The sequence below is a fragment of the Berghia stephanieae genome, chromosome 6 (assembly GCF_034508935.2).
Source record: "Berghia stephanieae isolate SIO BIC M18660-M18661 chromosome 6, UCSD_Bste_1.3, whole genome shotgun sequence".
NCBI classification, from domain to species: Eukaryota; Metazoa; Mollusca; class Gastropoda; order Nudibranchia; family Aeolidiidae; genus Berghia; species Berghia stephanieae.
The window spans coordinates 18,858,531-18,875,760 of NC_088365.1; the positions used below are offsets into that span (position 1 = coordinate 18,858,531).

The following is a 17,230-nucleotide window of genomic DNA, read 5'->3' on the forward strand; positions in this document are numbered from 1 at the left end:
TACCACCTCAATTCGGAATCATTTTAAAGAGAAAATATGTATAAAGAATGATGGATATTATGCTTTTTAGTGTGATACAGATTTTAAAAATGAAACTGTGTCAATTTTTTCTTTAATGCTTGACACTAAATTGGTGTACCTATATTCTTCCATAGAAATTTTTTTGGGTGAGATGATGCGGTTGATAAAAGGTTTAACATGAAACAATGGCATCGTGTGCTTGAATGAAACTTAACATAGACCGTTGTGTGCTCAAATGAAACTTAACTTAGACATTCTAAAAATAAAGTGTAAGAAAATCATGGGGTAATCCATTTGTCTTTAATTCCATCCATATAAAGTAATTATTATTTTTATTTTTGGTCTGTATTTAACTTGATTTTATGCTCTTTTTCTTGGCTGTTTATTGATTGAGTCCTATGAACATATTAAAAAAGAGATGGGTATCCTCACATTCAAACAATTTAAAATGTGACGGCATGATAAGCTGTCAAACAACAGAGAATGCACAGATAATATTGTTGGTATCTTTGATTTTTTTTTGGGTATAAATTTAAAGGATTTGAGTAATCCATAAAAAAAATGTCTCAAGTCAACAATAATCACCCATGTTGTCCAAATGATCGAATTGGGGGTTTATAATCTTGCTCAGAGAAAATAATGAAATTGCCTGAAGTGGAGGTTGAACCCACGACCTGTTGGTTACAGTATAATCAATGCCCAATCCATTTTCCCACCTCGAGTTACCAAATTCTTTTCAATGTCATTTCATGTTGATCCCTTTATTTTTGTTATTACATAAATTCATATTTTTCAGTCCTTTCTGATTTTGTGTTGATTAGTATTTTTATCTTCTCTTCTTTCGTTTTTATGAAAATAGCTGAGTGGGGCACGTTTTTTTATTTGAAAAGGCTTTATAAGAATAACATTTATTGTACTTCGAAAACACAATATTTTGTTCCTTCTTCGTCAATTTCAGCATTCCTTGACGATGAGCATGTGTTTTGCTATTCTATGGGCTTGGGATACCCAGCATTGGTGAGTTAATATGGACTTCTATATTAATATTGGAAAGAGAAAAAATAATAAAAACATACCAAGTTCAGAAGTTGCTCCAAAACATAGACAAATGTTTTACGTTTATTTATTTATTTTTGTTGGTTTGGTTTTTTTTTTTTGTTGGTTTTTTTTTATCAGTGTCACAGTACTCACTGTATGTGATTATGCTTTGGGGAGAAATCAATAAGCGCACTGTAATCTGAATGTCAGGCTGTAACAAAAGGTCCTTTTTATAACATACCGACACTAAAACTTATTAAAATTAAGAAGTTCAAATAACTAGAGAAATTGTATGCGTTACTTTCATCAGATTTTCCCAATTTTCATCCTTTTTCACAGTTTCTCACCATCAGCACAATTTCAGACGAAAAATAAGATTCCAGCCATGTCTTGTAATCTTAATCTTTTGTGTTTTTCTGTCTTCCTTGGTAATCCACTTGTCATACAATTTATTTTTGTTTTAAATTTATTTATTTTTTTTTTTTTTTTTGTCCACAAGGCCAGTTACAACCACAAACTTAATATGTATCAAATAGTAGTGAAGTAAAGTGAGTCCCATGTTTGAATTGATAATGGAGAATGCCTTGGTAGCAAGGCAAGGCAAAGTCCTGGATCAACATCTTGATGTGAATGGGTGACCAGTTCCTTTCTATCTAACTTGTTTTGCCAGTTTTGTTGCAACCCATTTACTGTTGGGTGAATAATAGATCTGCAGAACTCAGCTCTGTGCCTCAGGTTAGGAAGGGGGTATGTTAACCACTATGCCACCTACCCATGTATTTATGCAATTTCCCAATTTATGATAGTTACAAATGAATATTCAAATCTTCTCTATAAATATTTCTTATAATATGGGAACAATGTATTCATACTTTTTTTTTCATTATTCATTGCTTACTTGTTATTTTTCTTTCAATTTTTTACTATTTGCATTTAGGACAAATCAATATTAAGGTACTTCTACGTTTTTCTGTTTTTTTTGTTTTTTTACAGGGCAAGATGGAGGGTAAAATACCAGCCTATGCACGAATCATTACCAGGGGCCCTGTCACAGATAACAGAGCTGATATAAGTTCGTTGGAATTGTTTACTGTAAGTGTGGCTATGTGGTCTTGTTGTATGACAATCACCTTCAGTTCATAACGTCCAGAGTTTGAGTCCTGCTTTGAGCGGTGCATAGTTGAGTCCTTGGAAAAGGCTCTTCACTCACATTCTCTCACCTAACTCAGGTGTAAAATGAGTACCTGGCTGTTAACAGCATTGTCTCTTTCGGGGAAAAAATGATATGTCACCCAACAGGCGTCTTGTCTTGTTCTACACGTTAAGTATTTCATCGGCTAGGAACCCATTGTAAAAAACTTTGAGCATGTTTAGTGGAAATTGCAGTGTGTATTAAAAACAAAAAAGCTCAAGCTGTTTGTCGATCATGTTATTTTTGATGAAATATGTCAATCCACTGATAAAGAGCACAAACTAATGATGTTAAATCTTTCAAGGCAGAGTTATATTTTACCCTATCCTGACATCATATCATATCTTTTTCACCAAGATAGCAGTAACAGATGTTCAACTTGGGTCTTTATAAAGCTTATGTCACATCACTGCCTCTGCCCTTTTGATGAAGATGGTTTGACCTGCAGTTGCATCAGATAGATAATTAGAGAACTCTTGATAAGAAAAAATAATTCAGTCCAGCCATGGATTGCTTAAATCAAAGGCAGATTTGATATATTTTTTTTTTTTTTTTTTTTAAAGGCAGTTAATATGCTTTCAATTATCTGAATTATCAGATTTGTATTTTAAGTAGCCCTGAATTTTAAAAAAAGCAGGTCCTCATAGCCATTAAGCTCATGGAACTGGAGTTCATTCTGGTTTGCATTGTGTGAAATGGACAATAGCAATTGCTTGCTACCCTTTAGATAGGACACTAGTCTATTTCAAAGTACATTCCGCCAGATATAACGCAATCACTGCTGGGTAGACAGAAGAATAACTCAACTTTACCCGGGATCAATCTCCGTCACTTCATGCGTGAAGCGAGTGCTCTCACACCTGTGCTAACGTTGAATTAAGTCCTTGTTTATTGATTCAGCTTAATAAGATTACACTAATAAATTATTCTAATTTTGATCAAAACATTGATATTTGTCGATCATTTCATCTATTGAGTTCAACATTTACGTTTTCTTCATTTTCTCTTTTGATTTGTTCATTAGGCTGGAAATGTCAATATAGATCCCTGGAAGACAATTCAGCTGGTGCGTAATTCAGTCCAGAGTCGTGCTGGCACTCGCTGATGAAGATCATTCACTGTGAGGATCCAATGCAGTCCAAACAGTCTTGACCAAGTTAAATCAAATACATATCTAATGCAATTGTTTTCTTGGTGAATCAGTCTTAAACTTTGTTTTTATTGATCATATCAAGATTGATAAATTTAGACAACTCATTATTGGTTTTGATGATCTACAGATTTCATTTGTTAAAATTGATCTAATTTGTCTTTTAACCTTTTTTTTTTTTTTGATGGAATTCCATTTTCTTGTCTCCCTTACAGTTATGGAGTTTGTTAACGTCTTGTTGGCGAATTTCTTTGTCATTTCAGGTTTTTATTTTTCTGTAAAAGAGATCAAAGCTTTGATTTTTTGTTGAATAAATGTCTTTGTGAGTCAAATTCATTTTCATACATGATTGAGCTTATATTGCCAAACTTTCGTAGTAGTTCAATTATAATTGACTAAATACAAACCTAACCTGTGTGGACATGAATGGTTATTGCACACCTTGTTTCTTTACAAATAATAAAAGGGTTCCCATGTATAATGATTCTTTTTATTTAATAGCACTATACTTACTTGATTCTATCTTTTTGGTCCCTCCTGGTTGTGTAAGAGCTTTTGCATAAATTAATATTTGGGATGGGTCAATTATTTTCTGTGCCTTTCCATACAATGCTTAATGGAGGTCTTGAACTCATTGTCCTGTTAATTTTGTGACAAGCATTAACAACATCGAATTTAAGCTTCACACGAATAAACAGAGAGACAAATGATTTTACGTTTTTTGGCTTCCCTTTGATTCACATTTACATGGTGAATGAATATATAGGCCTTGAGAGTTTTGCATATCTATGTCTTCATTGGTTAAACTTGTTAGATTGCTTGTTTTTTTGTTTCAGCGGTCTCTCATATCACCTCAATTGTGTTGGAAGAGACCTAAAGCAACAAACAAACAAACAGAAACTTGAACGTGCCTCAAGCTCATCATTGTTAGGGCTTTGTTTTTTCATTATTTTGTTGTTTTTATTTTTATTTATTTATTTTTTTTGGGTACTTTTCAAGCTTCAAAAAGCACCATCTACAGTGCCATTTGTGGGTTAGCCATTCCTTTTTTTTTTTTTATAGAGCTCTTTTTGTAAAGTTAACTTAACTAGAGATTAAGAGAATGTTGTGCCCACCCCATCTCTATTTTCTCCTTTTCATTATTGTAATGACCAACACTTTCTAATTATTTATTTTTTCCATCAGCATTGTGGCTGGTCGAAGTCATAGTCATCGTCAGTGACAGCTTTTAGATTGTGTCCCAAGACTTTTCCATTTTATTTATAACCACTGATATCTCTGCTTTTGTGATTTACACTTTATCTATATAAATTGTTTCTTGCACGCTTACATTTAGAATTCAAAACAAATTCCATGCTCTACCAAACGGGTTACAGGAACTAGTTTAGATTTCGGCATTCAGGAATACAAGAATCCTTTTTTAAAAAATTTCTTTAAATAATTCAATTTATTTCGAAATAAATTCCTTTTGAAAATGTTGTCATACCGCTTGTCATCTACCTTGTTTTAATTGCTTGATTTTACAAGTAATTTATATGAGCTCAATGTTATTTTGCATCATTATTAATTTTGCACTCTAATTCATTTACACTGGGTTTTTTTTGTTTTTTTTCTTTTTACTATCAGTCAATAAATCAGCTGTGTACAGAATTGAATTTACTGAATGTTGAATTTTTTTGTTATTTTTTTTAAATTGTGTAATAGGTTTCCCCCCTAGATGAAAATGAAGGTGAAGAAATGTTCCGTTTCATTTGATGAAATTAGACAAATGTCTGTTACTGTTAATGTTTCGGATTTTCCCTACATCAAAACAATGATTAAAATTATCGTAAAATTGGTTAAAATATAGGTGCAAGTTATCGTGTTTACACTGTAGACAAGGAGATGACAAGGATGTATTATGGTGTTATGTTGGCAAGTAAACAATTTGGTGTGAATTTGTTTTCTCCCAAAAGTGAGGGGTGTAATGATAAATATTCCACCATGTACTTTATGTTGATTTGTTTACTCAATCATGTTTTAAGACTCAATTTAATTTTTAAAAACTCACCTCAAACCTATTTGTGGATAGTGGCTTGGGTAAATTAGAACAGTGCTGGTGCTTTTCCTTGGATCCGCAGAAATCCACGATTTTTGTGTCAGAGGAGGAATTTCCTTCTTTAAAAAAAATGACATTTTCCTCAATCAAATTTTCTGGCTACGAGAGATTTGATGTGTGTTGGAAAAAACTGGTGCAGCTTCCCTACTATCCAGAAGATAGCTAGAGTAGTTTATCATCTCAATGGCTCTAAAAGTGGGGGGTTAGTGAAGTAAACATGTGGCATATATAAAACCATTCATAATTTTCCTCCTTTTTCCCTTTTTGTCACCATCAGCACTGTTAGAAAAGATTGCATAATATGTAAACTTTTGTCTCAGAATTGGTGCTGCTATTATGTACTGTAATGTAATGTAATGGGAGATTTATATAGCGCCATTTTCCATTTACAACGGTCAATAGGGCTTCACAATGGCAATAAAAAATAATAAGTAAATTAATAAATGTACATTTATATATATATATACATATATATATATATATATATATATATATATATATATATATATATATATATATATATATATATTTATATATATATATATATATTATATATATATATATACACATATACACATACATGGACAAATGTGCATACACAAATATACACATGGACATATACATATACATATACCTGGGTGGGGTTCCCTACCTCCACAGTGGGCAGGGAGGTACTTACCGTGTCTTCTATCCCCTTATATCTGTTTTCCAACATGCTTTCTGTCTTTGTCTTGGTATGAGATTGCTTGGTTTTGTCCCGACCCTGGCCCGAGTCCTAGCTGGGAGGGAAACAGTCAAATGCACAGTTATTGTTTGGGAGATGATATTTTTTTCCTTGTAAATCATCTCTCTGTTATGTATTATTATATTTGTTATTTTGAATGTATAATGTAAGCATTTGAGTGTATTCCTCTTTGTTGGATCTTGTGCTTGTGTCTGGGTGAGACTTATAGATGATCTCAGACTAAGTACATTGATGGTATGCTCGTGGAATCTACATCTGATCCCTATTTGTTCCCAATTCCCCTATGTCTTAGTTTTTCTTGGGTGCTTTAATTGTAATTCTAGAACTTTTTTACTATCCCATTTTCTTCCTTTTTACTGGCGCTGCTATGACCTTAATGTGTTGCAAGCGCCGTAAAACCCTTAAAAACACAAAACACCTTTTCTCTAGAATGCTGCATACATCAGACACGTTAACGACACAGACTCATTCAAATCTTATTTCAATACATTTCTTTTTGATCTCGTATTCAATCTTTCTGTATGGAAATTGATGAATGATTTTCTTCTTAATTGTATATACTTTTGAAATCTTATGATTTATTAAGAAAAACTGTATAATATTATTATCATCATCAGCATTATTATTATTATTATTATTATTATTATTATTATTATTATTATTATTATTATTATTATTATTATTATTATTATTATTATTGTATTATTATTATTATTATTATTATTATTATTATTATTATTATTATTATTATTATTATTATTATTATTATTGAACCACATTCAACTTCTGACATATTGGTGAAGAGAGTGTATGAAGTGATAATGTTATCTGATTGTATCAATGGGAGATGCATGGTTGCATATAAAATGACTTGTGGGCAATTGATAATTGGGAGAATTATTATAAGTAAGCATGGTTAATTATAGTGTAAAATTAAATAACAATAGTTGAATGGAATGGAATCTCACATTATTCATATTCGTTAATTTAAGTCTTCGTTAATTAAATTAAAGCTTCCATTCCATTGTAATTTATTTCTTCTAGCTTCAAGCAGCAATGTTTGCATTACTGTAACATTAGAAAATGCTGGAAACCTCAGAGTTAAATGGTGCTTTATACATGTCCACTTAATCTTGGTGCATTCCCATAGTGGGTAGGGAGGTACTTGCTGTGTCTTCTATCCCCCTATATCTCTTTTCCAACTTGCTTTCTGCCTTTGTCTTGGAATGAGATTACTTGGTTTTGTCCAGGCCCTGGCCGGATACTCTAGCTGGGATGGAGACAGTCAAATGTATAGTTAGAGTTTTGGGAGATGAAATTTTTTTCCTTGTAAATCATCTCTCCATTATGCATTGTATTATGTTTAGTTTACATATTATACTATATGATTTGTAAACATTTGAGTGTATTCCTTAGTCGGGACCTGTGCTTGTGTCTGGAAGAGACTTTTAGGTGATCTCAAACTAAGTACTTTGACGGTATGCTCTTGGAATCTACATCTGTTCCCTATTTGAACCAATTCCCCTTTGTCTCACCTTTTCTTTTAAGATTTAATTGTAATTCTAGAACTTTTTACTATCCCATTTTCTTCCTTTTTACTGGCGCTGATATGACCTTAAATGTGTTGCAAGCGCCGTAAAACCCTTAAAAACATAAAAGCATAAAAACACACATGTTCACTTAATCTTGGTGCATCATATAAATTGAAACAGACAAAACAGTGTTTTTAAAAGGAGGAAGTCTTGACTATGAGTTACCTAACTTGCAGTGATTTTGAGCATTCTCTAGTGATTCACAGTGATGATAATCTTCCGTGGATCCGCAGAATTTTGGGATTTTAGGATTTTCTCGTAAATTTTCCACTGATTTGCCGTGTCAAACTTTTTCATCTGATAAAAGTATATTCTTGGATATTCCATCTCTGATCATGGACGCTTTATCATTATATTTATATCATGCTGCTGAATACATGATTAAAGAATTATATCTGTGTGGGGATCCTGACCTCCCATAGCGGGTAGTGCCGCGCTGAGGACCGGTCCTTGGACCGGTCCCACGGTCTTTTAGCTGTGAACCGGGGACCAGTCCCATAGTGGAAGACCGGCGGCGGTCCTCACTTCTTATCACCTTTCAACGGTCTCGCGCCATACTACCTCCCCAGCGATTCGTTGCCTCGGTTGCCTATCTTCCACCAATCACCACCCATCCCACTTAATTAATCGCACCCACCCCCTTTGCCATACACTAAACGACACAGACGACCATAGAGGCAGACGACCACCTCCCTCCACTCCGCAAACCGCCCTTTCGTGTGTGAGATGGGGGGAACAGGAGGCACACGCCTTGGACGATTCCATTATACGGGGTAAATTTCAAAATTTACTACACCATAATGATCGCAATGACAATGATCTATGATGAAGGCATGACCCCTCTTCTCTAATGGGTTATTGTTTGAAATGCATGTGACTACTAAAGATGTGTGTGTTTGTGTGTGTGTGTGTGTGTGTGTGTGTCGAACCTAGATCTCTTGTCACCACTCCTTTCTATCGCATTGTTGTCATTTAAAATAATACAATAATATTAAAATATGAGTTTCATTAGTTTCTTCCTTCCAAAAAACCCAGTTATAACGTCTGTATTTTAAAAAAGTCCAATAGAATATTTGGGGACCCCGATAGCTCAGTTGATAGAGCACTCTCTTTATACGCAAAGGGCCAGAGATCGATCCCGGGTGCAGTCGAGTTTTTTCTGAATCCCTGTCTACTCAGTGAATGGGTAGCTGGGTTTGTTAGATCTGGCGAAAAGTCACCATGGACCCCACTTATTACTTATTAACTTATTACCGCATCCACCCCCTCTTATTATAACTTCACGTCTCTCTCTTACTCTTCAATGCTCGCTGCCCTCTAATGTGTGTGTGAGTGTGGGGGGGGGGGGGGTAGGAGTTGCGTGTGTGTATCAACGCCACGAACAACTCAATCAACGCCTTGGGCGATGCCATTATCTCCGTTAATGGGGATAAATTTCAAATTTTATTAAATTATCGAAGTAACAATGAAGTACGGTGAGCAAATAAAGAAGGCATCACCCCTCTTCTCTAATTAGGTTACAATTTGAAATGAGTGTGACTACTCCGTGTGTTTTACTCCTGTAGACCACGGTTTTCATCGTGTAGCGGTCTTTAACGGTTCAAGAATGAACGATCCCACGGTCCCAAAGGTCAAAACGGTTCGAACTTCCAACAGTCTCTCAGGAATGTTCAATGTCGAAAAGGACCGGTCCTTGCGGTTTTCATTTCCCAGGGACCGTAGGACCGTGGTCCTTAAGCTTGCCAAGGACCGCCCCGCACTAATAGCGGGCAGGGAGGTCCATACTGTGTCTTCTATCCCCTTATATCTGTTTTCCAACATGCTTTCTGTCTTTGTCTTGAAATGAGGTTACTTGATTTTGTCCTGGCCCTGGTTGGAGTCTTGGCTGGGAGGGAAACAGTCAAATGCATAGTTATTGTTTTGGGAGATGATATTTTTTTCCTTGTAAATCATCTCTCTGTTATGTATTATTATATTTGTTATTTTTAGTGTATAATGTAAGCATTTGAGTGTATTCCTCTCTGTTGGATTTTGTGCTTGTGTCCGGATGAGACTTATAGGTGATCTCAAACTAAGTACATTCGTGGTATGCTCTTGGAATCTACATCTGATCCCTATTTGTTCCCAGTTCCCCTTTGTCTTACCTTTTCTTGGGTGCTTTAATTGTAATTCTAGAACTTTTTACTATCCATTTTCTTCCTTTTTACTGGTGCTGATATGACCTAAATGTGTTGCAAGCGCCGTAAAACCCTTAAAAACAAAACAAACAAAGAAATATATGTTGCTTATTCATGGTTGACCTTGTTTAATTCACTTATATGAAAAAAGTGTCTTTTTCATACAGTACAAGTTGCCTGTCAGGTACTAAAACTCTTGCTATTTACTTATATTCTTAGAAATTCCGTGGCAACACCATGGACATAGTTTTCTAATATTTTCACTCATTCCATCTCTGAACCACACTCTATATTGCCTGTATTGTTGTTTACATTTACATATCGATCTGCTTACTACTATTGACATTTATGATTTTGTCATTGAATCCTTATCGTTTGGAAATCATCAAGTTGTCATCATCATCGTCATCATCATCATTATCATCATCGTCATCATCATCATCATTATCAGTTCTGTGGTAACCCTGTGTATGGGGACCAATCCACAGTTCACATATGTTCTATAATTTCATCTTATTGACGTATAACTTGTCTATCGATAGATAGAAGCAGCGACTGTCAAAGCCGTGTGAAGACATGATATAGATTTACAGTCCAATCCGGATAATCGCAACACCTTGGGATCAGCGATAATGTTGCGATTAACCAAAGTTGAATTAACCGAAGTTGAGTTTCCTGTCCGCGATTGCAACATTTTACACATATATATGCTAAACTTAAACAAGTAGTTGTAAACAAAGTTCTTTGTCCACCACAGACATAGCAATTTGAATGAAACAAAAACCATATGGCATTCCTGTGTTCATTTCGACAAGCAAAAGAAGCTTTGGTGCAAGTAGACATCTTATTCAGAGTGGATTAACTTTCACTCATTTGCTCTCAACATTTTTAAGAGTCAAAGAGATTAGCGGTAATGAGAGACAATAAGCTCTTACCAAACTTGTTTGTCACAATGCACAGTAGTCAATCCCAAAACAAAGGATAACGCTCAGTCTCTTTTTACAACTGTCATTCATTGTTACCTGTTGTAAAATCTATGCCCAGCCCCCTCGCCTCCTATTTAATGGCCACAGATGACATCATAAACCCATACTACAAAGCCACGCCCTCTTTTGTCTCAATTAGAATGGTGAAACACTAATGTAGCATTAAATCCTGCTCACCCTCGATTTTTCAACCCATTACGATTTCTTCCATGATGAAATTTAATCATGATATTTTGTTTGATTGATTTATTGAATTTACCTCTATTTTAGGACGAAAATTTGTTGCGATTAACCGAAGTTTGTTGCAATTAACCAGTGACCTTTATATAGCATTAATTCCATTTCTTGGGAAATGTTGCGATTAACCGAGTTGCGATTATCCGGAGTGGACTGTATATGGTATTCCCCTTAGGCCCTCCCTGGGATCAATGAATTCTTCACTAGCGCACCGCCTTTCTATCACTTTTATCCCGCTTAACCTGTTTGTCATTTCCATAATATTGTTTTGTGTTTTTGTTCTGAAATGAAACTATTTGCTTTCATATGGGCCCTGACTGGAGTTTTTTCTACTGAGAGTGAATCAGATTGTTTTTGCTTTCATTTTATTGGGGGTTTTTTTTTTTGTGAGAGATGATTTTATTTATTTTTCATAGATTGCCTTCGCGGACAATAAAGATATTTTTATTATAAATCCTCGTAGGTCCTTATATATATTTCTTATGTAATCATTGGAGTATATTCGTTCAGTGTGGCTGGGTGGGGTTCCTGACCGTCCATAGCGGGCAGGGAGGTACATACTGTGTCTTCTATCACCCTGTATCTCTGTCATTGTCTTGGAATGAGATTTCTTGGTTTTGTCCTGGTCCTGGCCGGATACCCTGGCTGAGAGGGAAACAGTCAAATGTATAGTTAGTTTTGGGAGATGATATTTTTTTTCCCTTGTAAATCATCTTTCTTTTATGCACTGTATTATTTTTTATACTTATTATATATGATTTGTAAAAAATTGAGTGTATTCCTCTTAGACGGGACCTGTGCTTGTGTCTGGATGAGACTTTTAGGTGATCTCAAACTAAGTACTTTGATATTTTGCTCTTGGAATCTACACCCCTTTTTTCTTCCCTTTTCTTGGCCACTTTAATTGTAATTCTAGAACTTTTTACTATCCCATTTTCTTCCTTTTTACTGGCGCTGATATGACCTTAAAGTGTTGTAAACGTCGTAAAATCCTTAGAAACAAACAAACAAACGTTCAGTGTGGAACTTTTAGATGGTTTGAGACTAGCCACGTAATATGGTCGATATCACAGGACAACAAACCCTTTAATTAATGATGAGACTTTTAGGTGATCTCAAACGAGGTAAATACATTTATGGTAAGCTCTTGGAATCTACATCTGTTCCCTAATTGAGCCATTGCCCTATGTCTCACGTATTCTCGTGTTCTTTCAATTGTATATCTGGAATATTTGACTATCTCATTTTCTTCCTTTTTACAGGCGCTGCCTTTTTGGGGTTTCCGACCTCCCATAGTGGGCAGGGAGGTCCTTACTGTGTCTTCTATCCCCCTGTTATCTGTTTTCCAATTGCTTTCTGTCTTTGTCTTGAAATGAGATTACTTAGTTTTGTCGTGACCATGGCCGGAGTCCTTGGCTGGGAGGGAAGCAGTCGAATGTATAGTTATAGTTTTTGAAGATGATATTGTTTTCCTTGTAAATCATCTCTCTTATGTACTGTTATTTTAAACATATGATATGTAAACATTTGAGTGTGTTCCTCTTAGTGGGGACTTGTGCTGGTGTCTGGTTGAGACTTTTAGTTTTAGGCGATCTCAAACTAAGTACACTGATAGTGTGCTCTTTGAAACTACACCTGTTCCCTATTTGAATCATTTCTCCTTGTCTTACTTTTTCCTCAAGTCCTTTTAATTGTACATCTAGAATGTTTTTATTATCCAATTTTCTTCCTTATTACTGGCGCTGATATGACTTGGCTGAGAGGGAAACAGTCAAATGTTTAGTATTAGTTTTGGAAGGTGGTATCTTTTCCTCTGTTATGTATTATGTTTTTGTTCCTCTTCACGATAGGTCTCCATTTCTCCTTGGGGCGGCCTCGATTCCTGCTTTCTTAGGGTGTCCATAGCAGAGCCTTCTTTGTCAATGGTTCTTCAAGTCTACGACAGACATGCCCCGATCAGTGCCTTCTTCTCATTTTTAACGATACTCTCCAGAGACTCCACTTCCGCTCAAGCTCTTAGGTCCTCATTTGAGATTGTATTACTCCAGAATATCTTGTCCTTTTAATTGTACGTCGAGAATGTTTTTACTGTCCAATTTTCTTCCTTTTTACTGGCGCTGATATGACCTTAATGTGTCGCAAGCGCCGTAAAATCCTTTAAAACAAAACAAAACAAACAAAAACTAAACCAAAAAAAAAAAAAATTAAACAAAAAAACCCAACAAACATAGATCTATAATAAAAGATACAAGACTAGGCGCGGCTGGTACAGCTTGTGTAAACTACCGCCAAAAATTAGACAAAGGAAGGGCACCATTTTACACGCATTAATAAAAAAATTGAGCTTTTATATAGTGCATTATCCACTAAACGTGCTCAAAACGCTTTACAAGGGGTCCTTGGCCAACAGAAACATTTAACATATAGGACGGGACATGACGCCTGTTAGGCGATATTACAATTTTTTTTCGGACAGAGACAACGCTGTTAACGGCCAGGTACTCATTTTACATCCGCGTACGGTGAGAGAATGTGAGTTAAGAGTCTTCTCCAAGGACTCAACAATGCGCCGAGCGCGAGGCTCGAACCCAGGACCTTCCGATCCGAAAGCGAGTGTCATACCACCAGACCTTATAGCCGCACACACGCATAGTTTATAAAATTATGCGTACCATTTGGATCACAATAATAATTGTCTGTATGGGGTCACATGAGGAATTCCACCATACAAAAACACTTCCCCGTTATAAAGATTTTTATTACACTTTGATTAAGAAACGTTTTTATAATACTATACATTTCTATTTGTTACCTGTAAAATAACGACTGTCAACGATGAAAGGGGGTTAAATGGAACTCAATGTGGATAATTGATATTTCGTAGAAAAAATTCGTAGACTACGAAACTGAAAAGAAAAGCTTTAACCTTCGACACATTATGTAGATATTTAATTTTAGACACCAACCATCGAGCTCTTACACACTGTTAGGGCATCGTGATTTTTTCTTTTTCTTTTGTATACTCAATCTGACTGAGTCAAGTCGGTTTATATTTTAGATATGAAGAAGAAGAGGAAACAGCAAAGTGATTATAGAGGATGTGTGTGTGTGTGTGTGTGTCTTCCGGCGATATTAAATGCCCATCCCACATGCTGCCACAAAACGCCTTTTTCATCTTGACCAGAAATCATTTACTTCAAATTTAAATATTTATGGGTACATTAAGATGACTCTTAATTTTTTTGAAAAATCTGAAACCTGAGAATTCTCATAAAACGTTTCAGTTTTAAGACATTTTTGCAAGTTGGGTGTCAACTTAACCTGTCGATATGGGAAGCAGGGGTTGTTTTTAAAAAATAAAAGACATCGATATGTCACTATTATTTTGACATTACCTATGGTTCGTTCCTCTCACCTTACCGCCTATTTTTTTTTTTCTTCCTTTTTACTGGCGCTGATATGACCTTAATGTGTTGCAAGTGCCGTAAAACCCTTAAAGACAAAAGACAAAGAATATCGATTGAAAAAGGTACATTGAATATTGTTCTGTTTCGTATTGGCGTATTGTACATTGTCCACGTGCTGTCCACGTATAAGTGCGGATATTTCAAAGGAAGAAAAGAAGCAATTCATTGTCATAACCTTGATACCACGGACGGTACATTGAGTCATTGAGTTTAAATGGGAATTTGGGACACACCTCTCAATCCAAAATCATCTCGGGGTGGACTAGATTTTGAAATAATTTGACTTTAAGGGGAGGGGCGACACCTGAAACTATTTTCAAGAATAATGATTATATCCAATATATTTTTATATTGGGACATTGCCTATGACCAATGGATTCGAACCATGTGATTTATTTCGGTGGGCGTGTCCGGTTGCCATGGTGACGGCCGCCATCTTGGATTTTACTCTTCTCTGGGTGCTATTTTAAAAAGTTACTTTCTCAATAAGTTTCCATGGAATTTTCTTGAAATTTGGCATGGTTGTATATTTGTATATTATTAAAAAAAATACAGAGCATTTTTTAAATATTTTAAATAGATTTTTATTTACAAATTTTTAAAAATTATATTTTTTCGGTATGATAAAAATCATGTTTTTTGACATAAAAATGTCAATTTTTCAAAAAATAATAAAGATATTTAAAATTCCTTCTGTATGATTTTAGATAATCACTATAGCTCTATACATGCAAAGTTTTAAACAAATTGATTGATAAATGACAAAATAAGATAAAAAATAGTGTTAAAAAATGTCATTTTGAGAAAAACGAGATCAAAGATAACAATGAATGAAAATAATAAGACAAAACGGTACAACCAGCTCAAAACATATCAGCACCGCATGAGGGTCCCCCTTGTTCTTTTTCTGCCTCCCTCTGGGCTTTTTCACGGGTCTGAGCTTTCATTTTGCGTCTTTTTTTCTCTTTGTGTTGAGCAACCCTTATGCTCTGGTCAAGTCTTTTTGACTCTGCTTGCTGACTCAACATCTGGGAGTGTTCTCCCAGTCCACCGATGCCCAAAGACACTTTCAGGGATGTTATTTCTGTTGGACCAAAATTATACTCTGCACCAAACTCAACTTTTTTTTAGGGAATGGAAGTATGTTTTATGGCATCTTGACCAAAAAGAATTATGAAACCTTTCGTTTGGATTTTGTGTTGTCTTCATCTCACAACACTTCAACAAAGCATATACAGGCTTCAAGTGCTCATGAATTAAATCAAAATTCAAAGGTGTATTTACACTCTGCTTGTGTCAACAGGATACACATGGGCAGCAATATATTTTTTTATAAAAGCATCTGGAGTCCGGTTCAGGAGGACAATACCTATGTTGAGGGAAGTCATTGGTGTAATAACCGTGGCAAAGACCAGCAAGAATAGCCCATTTCATTTCTTTCCGCTGTGGCATTGCTTGGAATCGCTTTATCATAATACTACTATCACACACCAAATTCCAATCAAAGATTTGTGGTCACGGGTCAACCACGAGCCATCATAACTTTCTTGTTTTCTTGGCTTTTGTAGCAAATAACTGTTGCCAACGTTTGGATTTTTTTGTCACTTTAGGTATATTTATAATAATCCAGTAAAAATTGGAAATATTTAGAGATAATTAACGTGAATACATGTCAAAATTTGATAAAACAACTGATCAATCGAAAGGTAAACACATCGTAGTAAAATATAATAGTAAGAGAGGCGAACTTTCACCCTGACTCAACATCCAATCCCTGGCGCGGAGTCAGAGGTCGAGAACAAGGTCAGCCAATCAGATCGCACCATTCGTGATCACGTATTTACCTGACAACTTGACCTCTTATCAGCTGTTTGACACACAATCTTTGTTCGCGACTAACAGTTTCTAAACTCCTCCCCTGCCCATATTCTGATATTTATGAGACTGAAACCGTGTCAAATAGACGGGCAAAGAGTAGACTAAACTATCGATATCAAAATTTACAACATCGATATGTATTATAATGCTTTTCCGTCCTATTATTTTCAGTTGAATTCTCACAAAAAATTGAAAAGTTTGGTATTTTCATGTCGACTTCCATGGTTATGAAAGACGATTTACAAACTTTATATTATCCAAATCACCATCTAAGTGCTGAAAATATGTGAAAAAATGATTGTTCTTTGATAATAAATAAAAAACTGAAATTTTATATTTTGACCCAAAAATCGATATTTCAGGTGTCGCCCCTCCCCTTAAGATCTAAATTATTCAATTTTATTGGAATCAATATGGTTCATTTAGAAGAATGAATGTCGCTCCATAAACTATTTTAAGTTTTAACTCATGTAAATCTAACGTTTTCACTCTAAATTCAATTTTTGGAATTGCCTCAACCTGACACAATTCCAATATAAGGCGACGGGTGACACTTATGATCGTTAATTACTCATCACTCAATCCTCCCAGGGCCTGGTGGCGATGCAGGGGATCTCCGGCTGGTCCTGTCAGCTGCTATTCTTGAGGC

At 35.3% G+C, this 17,230-nt stretch overlaps 1 protein-coding gene across 2 annotated transcripts in view; it reads left to right on the forward strand.

The window, feature by feature from the left end:
* LOC144974612 (uncharacterized) overlaps positions 1 to 5,056 on the forward strand; it is a 41,905-nt gene extending 36,849 nt beyond the window's left edge. For both annotated transcript variants that reach the window (XM_078917643.1, XM_078917644.1), the window contains exons 11-13: positions 980 to 1,038; positions 2,053 to 2,151; positions 3,276 to 5,056. In XM_078917643.1, the coding sequence (XP_078773769.1) occupies positions 980 to 1,038; positions 2,053 to 2,151; positions 3,276 to 3,356 (239 nt within the window). In that variant the 3' untranslated portion in view covers positions 3,357 to 5,056. The remainder of the gene's footprint in view (positions 1 to 979; positions 1,039 to 2,052; positions 2,152 to 3,275) is intronic.
* The last annotated feature ends 12,174 nt before the right edge of the window (positions 5,057 to 17,230 follow it).